We start from the raw sequence: 15,073 nt of genomic DNA on the forward strand, positions 1-15,073 counted from the left end.
CCAGGTTGGGCGGCAGCGGCGCGAGTAGCGGCGGGACCGAGCGCGGGCGCGCGCCCGGCCGGGGAAGCCGCGGGGGAGGAGCGCCCGCCCGCCGCTCGCGCGCCCAACGGACCAGGCTGAGGTCGTGAGGTAACTGTTGCAGCCAGCGGGAGCTGGGAGGCGACACCGAGCCTCCAGTTCCGAGAGGTGCCCGAGGGAAAAGGAGGAGGAAGCCTAAGCGGTCCCGGAGAGAAGCCCCCTCCGCCCCTCTCCTCAGCCGGCATGTCGCGGACTCCGCCGCTCCTCAGCCCGCGCGGCGGAGACCCTGGGCCGCGGCAGCGGGCGCAGCCCTGACGCGCCGCGAGCCGGGGTGCGCCCCGAACGCGGGGGAGGGAGGGTCCTGGAGCGTGAGCGGCCGCTGCGGTCGCAGCTGGGCGTGCTGAGCCCCTGGCTACCCCGGCCCCGGCCATGAGGAGGGACGAGCGAGAAGCCAAAGCCATGCGGTACCCACAGCCGCCGGACGGGGCCGGCTCGTCCCCAGAGAGTCTGAGGAACGGCTACGTGAAGAGCTGCGTGAGCCCCTTGCGGCAGGACCCTCCGCGCGGGTTCTTCTTCCACCTCTGCCGCTTCTGCAACGTGGAGCTGCCGCCGCCGCCGGCCTCCCCCCAGCAGCCGCGGCGCGGCTTTCCCTTCTCCCGGGCGCGCCTCTCGCTGGGCGCCCTGGCCGCCTTTGTCCTCGCCCTGCTGCTGGGCGCAGGGCCCGAAAGCTGGGATGCCGGGGCTTCCCGGCTGCGGACGCTGCTGAGCGTGTGCTCGCACAGCCTCAGCCCCCTCTTCAGCATCGCCTGTGCCTTTTTCTTCCTCACCTGCTTCCTGACCCGGCCCAAACGGGACGCCGGCCCGGGCCGCAGCGGCGGCTCCTGGTGGCTGCTGGCGCTGCCCGCATGCTGTTACCTGGGGGACTTTTTGGTGTGCCAGTGGTGGTCTTGGCCTTGGGGGAACGGGCACGCCGGGGCCCCGGAGCCGCACACGACCCCCGCGGTGGCGGGCAGGTTGTTGTTGGTGCTGAGCTGTGTGGGCTTGCTGACGCTCGCGCAGCCGGGGAGGCTCCAGCACAGCATCCTGGTGCTGCTCTTCGCCAGCTGCGTCTGGTGGGTCTCCTTCACGGGCCTCGGCTCGCTGCCTGCAGCCCTCAGGCCGCTGCTTTCCTGCCTGGTGGGGGGCGTCGGATGCTTGCTGGCCCTGGGGTTGGATCACTTCTTTCAAATCAGGGAAGTCCCGCATCATCCTCGGTTGCCCAGCACCGCGGAAGAAAAAGTGCCTGTGATCAGACCCCGGAGGAGGTCCAGCTGCGTGTCGCTAGGAGAAACTTCAGCCAGTTACTATGGCAGTTGCAAAATGTTCAGGAGACCTTCGTTGCCTTGTATTTCGAGAGAACAGGTATGTTACCCAGAAAGATCTGGTAAGGAAGCGTGTGCGGTGTAATCGCCTCAGTTCCAGGGTTGAATGAGCGTACTTGAAAGCATGTTAACTTTCAGAGTGGAAAAAGGAGGGGGAGGAAATAATGTTTTATTTTGGAAAGGAGTTCTGTAATGTAGGAAACTTCTTAAAAATGCAGAAGCCAAGTACCTTTTATCTTTGAGCAGAAATGAAATAGCCCACCAATCATATTACACTTTTTATGGACTTAGTTTATGCAACAGACGAATTCTCAGAAGGATGAGGTTAATTATTTGTGGTTTAATAGATTGACTACTCCCACTTTTGGCATACTCTGATGTCTGTCTTTTTGGTGTATCTGTTTGTTGTTATGATGATGATGTCTGCCCAATGATAACATACATGAGGTAATATGTATGTGAATTTTAATCAGTGGGGTTTTGTTATTATTGAAGGTAACTGAGGAGGAATTTGAGCTCTTGTAATTAAAAGAACAGTGATGAGCTTTGGAACTGAAACTTATTTGATTAGATGAAAAGACAGCAGTAGGCTAATAATAATCTTTTATAAACCAACTCATGGTCGTTTGTACTTGCTGTGTATTTAGGAGAATGTTTTAACAGTTTAACCATTAAACTTAGTAATGTCTGGAAAGATGTTAAAAGCGTTTCCATCCCCCCACCCACCGTAGGTTTACATATTTTTGTTTTTAAAAGAAATCGAAATCATCATCAGGGAATGAGCTATAACTTTATGTAGCATTGGGAAATCTACCTGTTCTGCATCGCCAAGAAACTCAATAGGTATACCCACTGTTCACTGGGCATTTACTAGATGCAAGACGCTTTACATATACTGTATTGTCTCAAATCCTCACAAGAACCCTGTTTGGTAGGTGGCATTAATCTCTAATTACAAATGAGCAAATCTCGGCTTATAGGGACTACTCAACTTCATAAATCTAATAAGTGGCAGTGGTGGGATTTGATTAGACTTTTCAGTTCTGATGCTGTGTTCTGTGCAATCAAAAGGGTAAGTATAGAGGTTTTAAGTAGGAGAGTAGGAGTGTATACCATTGGTTTTCAGTTTTTTTGGATTAGTGATATGTTTTACACTGGGATCCAGTATATGTGAGACAGATTTTCTTGTCCTTGTTACATCTAATGCACTCTTTCCTTTTTTCCTCTCTTTCTTCTCCTGTTTCTTGTGTTCTCTTCAAAATAATCTACAAGCTACTACATTGATTTTATGACATGTTAAACACTTATCTGTAGCGTTCCATTGACAGAACACTTTGCTTCTTAAAATAGCTTCAGGCTACTTTTGTGGTCTGTAGTTATTTGGCCAGATGCTTGAGAAAGTTTTGTTATGCTTTTTTTCTCAGTTTATTACCAGTGATAATAATGCTTAAAAAAATATGTATCAGAAGAAGAATTATTTTGAGTGGATTCACTGTAGGACAAAGTAGTATCAACTATTTTCATAGATTAGAATAACATTTAACTTTTGGCTATATGTGAATAGATTGCATTTTTAACACTGGAAAAGTGTTTTAGCATAGTTTCGTCACATTTGTAGACAGTTTTCTTGAACTTAACACAGTTTAATATTTTAATTGTAATTCATTGGTATAGTCAATTGTCTGTCCTCTTATAAACTGAAAATTTCTAGTCTTCTTAATCCTAGTGTGATGCTCTTTCCATCACAGCAACCTTTTTTAGTCTTTAACTAGATGCAGTGTTATACCAGGTAGCTTCATTTATTATTTGTATTAGAGGAAAATGCAATTTGTGCTTCTAAAAAGGGCATGTTTTCTTAGCACGGGAAACCCTTATTCACATTCTACTCTGAATAGGAACATTTTTGAATTCTTAAAATATATGCTAATAGTACAGAGGTTTATACATGGTTAGTTAATGTTCACTGTCACAAAGTAATGCTATTTTGGCATTACTAGAAAAAGATATTTTTAACTTAGCAGATATAATAATAATAATTTTTTTCTTGTTCCTAAAGTTTAGCAGTGGATCCGTGGTTTTTTCTTTTCATGGGTATTATATTAGAGAAATCAAGAGGAAATCAGTACTTTTATGGAAGTAAAAGATAAGACATTTTCTAATTTTTGAAGTATTGTACATGACAATTGTAAAAATACTTTCTTTTTTCAGAAAGAGAAGGAAAATGAAAAGATTTTGGGTAGAATCTGACATAGGGGAAAATGTTCTGGATTCATAGGCGGAGTATTGAGTGTCAAGCCTTGGCTCCACTGTTTAATCTTGGAAAAGTCATTGAACCTCTGAGTCTCAGTATCCTGTTGTATCAGGGGATCCTTGTAGATGAATTCTATAATACCTTCCAATCCTAAAATTAATTTCTTTTAGTTAGTTTACACTTTTGGTAAGGTATAAATGAAAGTATAAATAAAATGTCACAAATTAGTAATTCTTGAAGTTTTACTTAAATGTTGAATGCTGATATTGCTAACCTGTATTTTCCCAGGTGTATAATTGGAAAAGATGAGCAAATATTCTGTATTTTTTGGACAGAGAAAACTTTCTTTTAACAAGTATATGTGGATTAATTTTTATGATGTTAACAAAATTATTACTTTAGTTTCCTTAAGAATTTAGACGTTTTTATTAATATCTTTGGAAACCACTTGAAAACTCATGTCAATATAAATGTTTTTAATTGTGGGAGAATAGAGTTAAAGTAACTTTTAACTTTTCAGATATATGTAAAGTACTGTGTTAAAAAATAATGGCACATGTTTGTAAATCATTTGATTTAATGATTAGATTTATAATATTTGATTTAAATGCTATATATGTGTCAGTTTTTAACTGAGGTGTTTTTTGGTTTTTTTTACCAAAGCATTTAGAGATTTAAAGTTTAAATCTAGTTACTGCTGACTGTGTTCTGCTTTGGTAGGTTAATGAAAGAAGCACCAAGTTTGAAGTCTATCTGCCAGGAGTCAGATGAAACTAATAAGAAATTTAAAAAAACTCAAAAAACAAAACACAAAACCAATTGTCTACATAGAAGCTTTGGCCAGAATTGAACCACATTTCAATCCCATTTTAGTTGTATATTCTACAATGCAGTTTACAGCTATTTAGTGGGATCATTTTTTATATGGTTAAGTAAATACAAAGTTTTGAAAGGCAAAAGTTAGTGTGAAATATTTTTCTATACCTAAAATGCTAAGCGCTTTCTAAATGGTTAGGTAAATATTTAAAAAGTCTGTGGCTTTAATGCTCATAAATATTATTTAAAGTGTTAATTTTATTAGAAAAAGTATACATGTAGTGTGAGGACTTAAAAAAAGAGATTTTGAAGTGTAGTTATTATTTATCCACCTAAGGAATCTGCAAGGCATACACCACTGTGAATTTTGTATCCTGCAGTGTTGCTTAATTTGTTCATTCTAATAGTTTTTTGTGGAATTTTTAGGGTCTTCATTTAGGTTTTGATCCCAATTAATGCTACGTATGTGGACTGAGAAACCCCACATAAAGAATATAAAGTAACCCCAGGTTGGTGATGCTCCCAGGCAGCCGTTAGAAGCAAATTCAAATTCCTTAAGGCCACCATAAATCTCACAGATCAAGTCTTAAGGAAATTGAGCAGTGCATAATCAAAAATCTACAAAACATGCAGAGAAACAGGGAACTATGAGTAACAACCTGCAGAAAAAGTACACAGCAAAAAACACACCCGCAAAAGCTTTAGATATTAGAATCATCATGTACAAGTTATAAAAATATATGTTTAATATGCTTAAAAAAATAAAATAGAAGCCTGAAAAAATTATTGAGGAACAGGGAATTAACAGTAATACAGATTTGAAAAAATGTTACTTCTAAGGATAAAAAAAAAAAAAAAAATTAAAAACTTGATGCACCTTTTAAATAGCAGTTGAAAGACAGAATTTGTTAACTGGAAAATAGATCCAAAGAAATTGTTCATAATGTGCAGAGAGGAAAATAGAAGGAGACTAAGACAGAGAGGTCGAAAGAGTTGGAGAATAAGAAGAAAAAGAGTAACATGAATTCAATTGAAGTTCCAAAAGGAGATGAAGAACAGGCAATATTTGAAGAGATAATGGATGTAAAATAGCACTCCATAGAACTGATGAAAAATACCAATTTTATTATCTGGAAAGCCCACTGAATCCCAAGCAGAATAAATAAAAAGAAGCCTACACTTAGAAACCTCACTGCAAAACTGCAGAACCCTAAAGAAGAAAAAAAAAAAAAAAAAAAAAGTACTGAAAGAAGTCAGAGAGAAAGAGAAATTACCTGCAAAAGAATGAATAGTGATTGTACTGAGAGGTGACTTATCAATAGCAACGGTGAAAGCCATAAAGCAATGGAGTATCATCTTTCATATGCTGAGAGAAAATAAGTGTCAAACTAGAAATCAATGCCCAGAAAAACCATCTCTCCAGAAAGAGGATAAACTGAACCATTTCAGACAAACAAAAATCGAGAGAGTTTTTACCACCAAAAGTACATACATATTTCAGCAGAAGAAATAACTGAGATCAAGAAGGAAGGCTAATGATAAATATATATGTAAAACTAAGTAAACATTGATATTAGAAAACACTACTAACAATGCCTAATATATGAAGGGAGAACTGGTTAGAACTAAAATACTAGGAAATGATAACATTTACATTGGAAGGAAAAATTAGAATGGTGTGCTAAAAAGTTATATTTCAAGAGGAGAGTTAAGGGTGTGACTTTAGATATTGTTATAAATGTAGATAGCTAGTGTAATTGCTGAAAGAATAGATATTGAATATATAACTTCCAAATAATTACAGGGGGGAAAGGGAAAGGGAATAAAGGAGAACAAAAAAATCAATACAGTAGAATAAAGGAGAACAAAAAAATCAATACAATAGAAAAAAAGGAGATAAAAGGAAACGGAGTAAGTAGGGCAAAGATAGAAAGCATATAAAAAGATGATAGCAATAAGTTCAGATATTATGTATCAGTAATCACAATAAACATAGAGGCAAAAGCTCTTGTTAAAAGGAGATAAAGAGGAAGTCTTTTCCTCAATGTAGATATTTGTTGCCTTTGTCCAATATCAGTTGGCTATAAGCCTGAGGAGTGATTTCTGGGTTCTCAATTTTGCTCCACTGGTCTGAGTGTCTATTTTTATGCCAGTACCATGCTGTTTTGGTTACAATAACTTTGTAATATAATTTGAAGTCAGGTAGTGTTATGCCTCTGGCTTTATTTTTTTTGCTCAGGATTGCTTTGGCTATTCAGGGTCTTTAGTTATTCCACATGAAAGTTAAGATTGTTTTTTCAATTTCTGCAGAGAATGTCATTGGTATTTTGATGGGGATTGGATTGAATCTGTAGATTGCTTTGGGTAGTGTAGACATTTTCACAATGTTAATTCTTACCATCCAAGAGCATGGGATATCTTTCTATCTTTTTGTGTCTTCTTTAGTTTCTTTCAGAAGTGGTTTGTAGTTCTCATTGTAGAGATCTTTCACCTCCTTGGGAAAATTGGATATCCATATGCAGAAGAATGAAACTATGCACCTCTCACCATATACTAAAATCAACTTAAAATGTATTAAAGACTTAAATATAAGACCTGAAACTGTGGGCCGGCCCATGGCACACTTGGGAGAGTGCGGTGCTAATAACACCAAGGCCACGGGTTCGGATCCCTATATAGGGATGGCCGGTTAGCTCACTTGGGAGAGCATGGTGCTGACAACACCAAGTCAAGGGTTAAGATCCCCTTACTGGTCATCTTAAAAAAAACAAAAGACCTGAAACTGTAAAATTACTAAGGGAAAATATAGGTGAAACACTTCAGGAACTAGGTCTGGGCCCAGACTTTATGAACGTGAGCCTGAAAGCACAAGCAGCGAAAGAAAAAATAAATGGGAGTATATCAAACTAAAAAGTTTCTGCACAGCAAAGGAAACAATCAACAGAGTGAAACGACAACCTACACAGTGGGAGAAAATTTTTGCTAACTATCCATCCAACAGGGGATTAGTATCCGTAATATACAAGGAACTCAAGCAATTACACAGTAAAAAAACAAATAACCCAGTTAAAAATGGGCAAAGGAGCTGAATAGATATTTTTGAAAGGAAGACAGACAAATGGCCAACATGTGCATGAAAAAATGCTCAACATCACTAGTCATCAGGGAAATGCAGATTAAAACTACATTGAGATACCACCTCATGCCATTTAGACTGGCTATAATCAAAAAGACGGTAAATAACAAATGCTGGCGAGGGTATGAAGAGAAGGGAACACTCCTGCACTGTTAGTGGGACTGTAAATTAGTACGACCACTATGGAAAACAGTATACAGATTTCTCAAACAACTACAGATAGATCTTCCATACAATCCAGCAATCCCACTTCTGGGTATATACCCAGAGGAATGGAAATCATCCCATCGAAGGGATACCTGAACTCTCATATTCATCACAGCTCTGTTTACAATAGCCAAGACATGGAACCAACCTAAATGTCCATCGATAGATGATTGGATAAGGAAACTGGTATATGAATGAAATTCTTCCATTTGCAACAACATGGATGAGCCTAGAAAAATTTATGTTGAGTGAAATAAGCAAAGTGCAGAGGGATAAATCCCGCATGTACTCACTCATAAGTGGGAGCTAAGAGAGAAAGAAGGAAAGAAAGAAAGACTGCAGTGGTGCATTGGGCTTGCAGAGGGAGAGAACATACTTTGGGCTATGAAGTGGAGTGGGGGAAAAGAGCGGGGGGAGGTTGGGGATAATTGGGTGGGGGACACGGGGTACAAACACAATTTGTGGTAATGGCCATGCTACCAGTATGAATCTGGCCTTCACATCTTGGTCATGAGGGGTGACAATCAGCTTTGTATCTCATGAATATTCATAACCAATAAAAAAAGATAAAGATTGTCCACTTGCATATTTTAAAAATCTGACTATATACTCTTCACAAACATAAGGATATATAAAGGTTGAAAATAAAAAAATGGAAAAAGGATACAAGATAAATGCTATTAGATAGTTGGTAAAATATTAACATCAGATAAACTAGGAAAAACGTTGACTAGAGGAAAAGATTATTACATAATTATAAAAGATTTAATTCACCAAGGAGATAAAATTCTAAATTTATGTCTATGTGTATGCTTATATACAAGGGTACTTCAAAAAGTTCATGGAAAAATAGAATTAAAAGATAATATGAATCTTTTCACCAACTTTTTTTTTTTTTTTTTTTTTTTTTGGACCAGTAAGGGGATCACAACCCTCGGCAGGGTGTTGTCTGCACCACGCTCAGCCAGTGAGCACACCGGCCATCCTTGTATAGGATCCTAACCCGCAGCCTTGGCGCTACCAGCGTGGCACTCTCCCGAGTGAGCCACGGGGCTGACCCCTTCACTAACTTTTTGAAACCATCATGTATGTACACACACACACACACACACACACACACACACACACACACACACACACACGCACAATAACTTTCCAAATTCACCTACAATAGAAAGCATTCCTTAATACTATTTTATTTATACTTTTAACTTATTCCCATCACATTAGTGTATTATACTTTGCTTATACTGTCTTAATTGCCCTCAGTTACTAAATCCCTTTTTTGAGAATTGCCAGGTGCTAGTTTCAGGGGGTTGGGGGGAGGAATATGAAGATGAATAAGACATGGTTCTATCCTCAGGAAGTTTATATATAGTAGAGACAGACATGTAAACTAGTTCACTATTGGAAAGAATTGCATTAATGCTATATTTCCAGTCTGAATGCCTTTTGGAAAAGATAAAAGAGTGATCAGTTTTTATTGGGGATGTACTGGAAGTCTTCATGAAGGGGGTATTTGAGGGATATTGAAGGACTTGGTTAAATAGATAAAGGCATTGACACTGATAAAACATTTTTTTTTTTTTTTTTTTTGTCGTTTTTTCGTGACCGGCACTCAGCCAGTGAGTGCACCGGTCAGTCCTATATAGAATCCGAACCCGCGGTGGGAGCGTCGCCGCGCTCCCAGCGCAGCACTCTACCAAGTGCGCCACGGGCTCGGCCCCTGATAAAACATTTGAAGATAAACTTCATGACTTTATCATGGAAATCAGAATGGAGAGCTAGTAAGAATTGTAGAATTAATATCGGAATGTTACTGGTAAAGAGACTGGAAGGTTGGTTGAGAGTAATATGTGTACTGAATTTTTGGATTTATTTTGTATTCAGTGGAAAATGTTGGAAGTTTTTTTGGAAGAGACATTTTATTTATTTTAGGGAGATGACTGACAATGTGAAGGGAGACCAGACAATCAAAAGATTGGGAGCAGAGAAGCTCTTATAATCCTTCATATTAGAGGCTCTGAGAACAGTGGGAGTGGAAAGGCTCTGGTGACTGGAAGTTTGAAGATGTTTCAGGTCCGGGTGTCTGAAAGATTAGGGGTGTCATTAGCTAATATAGGGAACATGGGAAGAGGAGCTTGTTTGGAAGAAATGATAAAGAGCTTGGTTTTGCTTTCACATGTGCATACTTGATATCTCTAAATGGGATGTAAGCTCCCTGAGTATAATGATCAAATGTTTTTGTTTTGCATTTCTCGTGCACATTTTGGAGTTCACAATGGATATCTGTTATTATATTTACTCTTATTGTCATTTCTCATAATAGTTTCTTATTAACCTTGAGTGAAGGAAAGAACTATGGATGGAAATGAGTTCCAATTTCCTGCTGTCTTTGGTATTCTCATTAACAATAAAGTGTTGCAGAATGGTAAAGCCAGATTGTTTGATTTTAAATGGCATCTCTGCCACTTATAGGATATTGGGCAAGTTGTTTAATTTCTCTGTACCTCAGTTTCCTGGTGTGTAAATTGGGGCTAATAACAGTATTTATCTCATTGATTTGAGGTAGATATGATATGAGATGATGATGTGAGGATTAAATGAGTTGATAACCTATAAATTCTTTGAACAGTGTCTGGCACCTCGCAAGCCCTCAACAGGTTAGTTCTTTCTGTTATTATTAGTAGAAATTTTTATCCTCAGATTACTTGATAGCTTATGCCAAATTATTCTAAAATAAATGATAAAGTTAATTGAAATTTAGATCTTTCAAACAATCCCTTTTTATTTCCTGATACTTCCCTTGGAACCAGTATTAAAGTAAAAAAGTAAATCCCTTCCATAAAGGATTATTTGGGAGAAATTCTTTCAGCTGTTGTCAGTATTTAGGACAACAAAGAAAATGTACAAGTGAAGATTTCAAAAGTAACTAAAAGGGGTAATTTAGATTTCTTATCTTTTGAAGTTTCAGAGTTAAAAGTTAAGAACCTTTGATCTTCCAGGAAAAGAATCTGTTAGCTGAAGAAGAATCTGTTAGCTGCTACAGTCGTAATTTACTGTCCCATAAACTTCTTGTTCCAGTTTGTCACTTTGGAGTTGGAGGTGCACTGGAAATTCAAACAAATGCCCTTGCCCATAATTCCTCCTTCACAGTTCACTGTCTGTTAAGCATGTTGATAACTATGCAGCTCCACCCCAGGAATTGCAAGAGGGAGACAAACGATAAGGAAACAGAAAAGAGAAATGGTGCATAAAAAGTGACTCCTCCAACCCTCTTCCTCAGTCCAGTCAATATTAGCGACTTTGCTTTACTGCTTCTTCAGTTTAATGCTTTGTTCATTTTTTCAGATAAAGTCCTCTCAAGAGCTTCTGCTACTTAAATGGTAATGGTTTAAAGCAGACAAAAATAAATATGGATATTAATTTTTACTAGTATATGAGGAAATAATTTTCTTTAGGGAAAAAATACCTATATCCACATTAGTAAATACCAATCTTTATCATTATGTAAGTCATTTTTTTGTTTGCTATTGTTGTAAAAATAAATGACATATAGAAGTACCTTTAATATCTGAAAATTCATTCCTTCAGCAAACATTACTAGGTGTTCTGCTGAAAGTTCTGAGGGCTCTGAAGAAAAACCATGTAAGAATATTACACTCAGGAATTTAATATAAGATAAAAAGTGAAGATTTTATTTTAATTTAGAAAAAAAGACAGTGTAATATTATAGTGTCTGAGAGGTCTCAATAAATAACACTCATATTTCTTGCCCAAATTCTGAACATACTGTGAAAAGAGTGACGGATGAGAGATCAGAAAACCACCTTTATTCTTGATAAAGCTGACATTAAAGGACATTGCTTGTACATGAAAATAGTTTTGCTTTCTAATTTGGAACCCCAGAGTTAAATAGACTTACATGGTCATAGACAAGACAGGGCCAGGAGCATCCTCCCTATTTGCTGGGAGAACCTATTCAGGGAGGAGCATTGGAGAATTCTGCTCCTAGCTAGCAGGTGGGCTTCCAAGAGCAAAAAGCAAGGGGTAAAATTATGCTTATATAATTTTTTAGTCTAAATTGAACAATCAGGTAAGTCATTATTCTCTTTCTAGGAGAAAAATAAATGAGGGGGTAGAGAGAGGCCAAAAGTATTTAGGGGAAATTCTTCCTCATATTAGCTATAGGGTTGAGGACAAGACATTGTCTCTTAACATGAAAATAGAAAAAGGCATTTGTAATTCTGACACCTTTTACACAACATGTTTTTTAATTTTTTTGAGTCCTCCTTTTTGCAACCATAGTTTTTACATAGTTTCATGGAGTGTATAAATTTTAAAAAATGATCTAGATTCTACCTTTCTTAATTTCTTTCTTTTTTTCCCTCTCGACAAAATTGAGGCACTTCCTTCTGTGTGGATCTATTGTCGAACTTAACATTCTCTATTGTATTTGTGTTGACAGGTCTTTCTTACCTCTGTATTTTATGTTCTTTAAATGTAGAGACAGTATCTTACTTACTTATGTATCTCCAGTGCTTGGTATATACAAAATAGTTTATTGAGTTGAATAAACATTAAATACTGTTCTCTATCACTTGACGTGGCAACCTTTCCTTTGTTGCTACTTAATACTCATAATTTCATCATTGAAAATAACTTGAGGAAGAGGATACCTAAGGAATAAGTTCTTGAAATCACAAAATTCAGCAGTAATCTCCAGCAGGGGAAATTTACTTTAGGTGAATGCCTGAGTTTATATGTGAAGGTTGGAAGAATGTTGAAAGTTGGGAGGGTGGATACTAATATGAGATATTGTGGGCAGGAGTGGCCTACCTAAAGAAAAGAAGGGGCATAGAATGATGATTTGAGGTGAGATCATAGTGATGTAGTGGTGTTATAAACAATTTTGGCATTGCTTTTTCAGATATGGCTTAAAAAAATGCTTACAAATTGATTAGAAATTCTTAGTTGTTTGAATGGTTCTTGAATAACAAGTGTTGGTAGAATATTTTTTAGTGTTTATATCATACTTTTTATTTCTAGAGAGAACTTTTTATTCTTAATACAAATTTACTAATTTTTATAGTTCACCAAGGAGGAAAATAGTGGCAAATTATTAGTCATAATTATCTAGCAAACTATAGAAATGTCATTATTTTAAACTGAGTACATTTTTGTCAGATAACTGAAGTTTGTCTTTTTACAAGTAATACATTTTTAGTTTAAATACATTTTAGCTGTGACTGTTTCTCACGTTTACCCTGTTTCTACTTACTGAACTGATCTTGATGAAAATATTTTATTATATCCCTAATAAGCAAGGGTTGTCATTTTTAACACTTTCTGTGCCATGATACAAGGATGCCTAAGTGGCTTATAAAGTCTCTTTGCCATATACTAAGTGATGTATCTTAAGTTTTTATCTGCTCTTTAATAGTTATTGTGGAAATAAATACCCCAGGCTAACTCTCTTCCTGTTTTTCAGTCTCCTGCCATTGTCTTCTTTTGGCTGAATCCACCCATTAGACAGAGGGCAAGGGGGACTCTCAATACAGGCAAAGCCTCCTGGGGCACACAGCAGAGTGGAGAAAGGATCTGGAGGGACAAATGAAATACTGTATAAATGGCACACTTGGCTTATTAAGGACACAGAAGATACTAATCTCTGCAGAGGTGGAGGAAGAGCCTTTTAGGAAGAGAGAATCATGCAAATAAACAATAGTAGAGGAGTATTGAAATAAAGAGTGTGTTCAGAAAATGGAAACTATTTCAGATAGTTTGGAGTAAATGGGCTATTGGCAGGGAGTAGCTAGAGTGGAAGCAGGAAGATAGGAGACTATTGCAGTTGTCCAAGTGAGAGATAATGGTGGCGTGGACTATCTCAGGTGACTGTCTTCCTCAGCCTCCCCCATCTACCCCTTTGTAATCTCCTGGATAGAATGTTCTTTTAAAAATATTTTAAGGGGCCGGCCCGTGGCTCACTCGGGAGAGTGTGGTGCTGATAACACCAAGGCCCCGGGTTCGGATCCCATATACGGATGGCCGGTTCGCTCACTGGTTGAGTGTGGTGCTGACAACACCAAGTCAAGGGTTAGGATCCCCTTACCGGTCATCTTTAAAAAAAAAAAATAATAAAATAAAATAAAATAAAATAAAAATATTTTAATATTTAACAAATACCACTGTTAAAGTACCTTTACATTGTATTTTAGTTAGTTGTACAGTTGCCTTCTTCATTAGATTCTGAGTTTCTTAAGCATAGGGACAATGTCTTATCCCTCTTCTGCATTGTAGGTAGCACTGTAGCACCAAGTTATTAACTTAGCATTTAATAAATTCCTAAGTGAATTATTGAAGTTACTTTAATCTGAACTGTGGGCTTTTTGTGTGAACATAAGTTCACAGGTTTTTGTGTGAACATAAGTTTTTGTTTCTCTAGGGTTATAACTAACTGGGATTGCTGGGTCATATGGTAAGTATATGTTTAACTTTATAAGAAATTGCCACTGTTTTCCAGAGGGGTTGTGCCATTTTGCAGTCTCACCAGCAATGTATGAAAATTCCAGTAACTTCACACCCTCACCAGCACTTATTAATACTTGTAGTATTATTTATTATTTGTTTAAAATACTTGTTAGTATTTTTTATTTTAGTCATTCTAGATATATAATGATATTTCATTATGATTTTAATTTGCATTTCTCTAATGGCTAGTGATTTTGAATATCTGTCTCTTCATGGTATTTCCATCATGTATCGTCTTGGTGAAGTGATTATAGGTCTTCAAGTCTTTTGCTGGATTTTAATTTGTAAATATTTTTCTCCCAATCTATAGCTTGTCTCTTCATTCTTTGAACAGTGTTTTTCAGAGAACCAAAGATTTTAATTTTGATGAAGTTCAGTTTTTCAATTTTTTTTAATGGATCACACTTTTGATGTCATATTTAAGAACTCTAACCACAGGTTGTGAAGATTTTCTCTCATGTTTTCTTTTAAAAGATTTATGGTTTTATGTTTTACCTTTAGACCTGTGATCCATTTTAATTTGATTTTTGTATAATTTTTTTAAAGTTTAGATTTATTTTTTTCTACATACAGAATATCCAATTGTTCTAGCATTATTTGTTTTAAAGACTCTCCTTTGTTTATTGGATGATCTTGGTAGCTTTGCCAAAAATCAATTTGCTATATTTATGTGGATCTATTTCTGGGTTCTCTATTCTGTCCCATTAATCAATGTCTTTCCCTTTGCCAGTACCATGCTGCCTTGATTACTGT

The 15,073-nt window shown here is 37.7% G+C and overlaps 1 protein-coding gene across 1 annotated transcript in view; it reads left to right on the forward strand.

Annotated features, from left to right (window-relative positions):
• The first annotated feature begins 447 nt into the window (after nt 1-447).
• Nucleotides 448-15,073, forward strand: part of PDE3B (phosphodiesterase 3B) — a 202,326-nt gene continuing 187,700 nt past the window's right edge. The window contains exon 1 of the mRNA XM_063095336.1: nt 448-1,419. Within this exon, the coding sequence (XP_062951406.1) occupies nt 448-1,419 (972 nt within the window). The remainder of the gene's footprint in view (nt 1,420-15,073) is intronic.

Source organism: Cynocephalus volans, chromosome 4 (genome assembly GCF_027409185.1).
Source record: "Cynocephalus volans isolate mCynVol1 chromosome 4, mCynVol1.pri, whole genome shotgun sequence".
Lineage (NCBI taxonomy): Eukaryota > Metazoa > Chordata > Mammalia > Dermoptera > Cynocephalidae > Cynocephalus > Cynocephalus volans.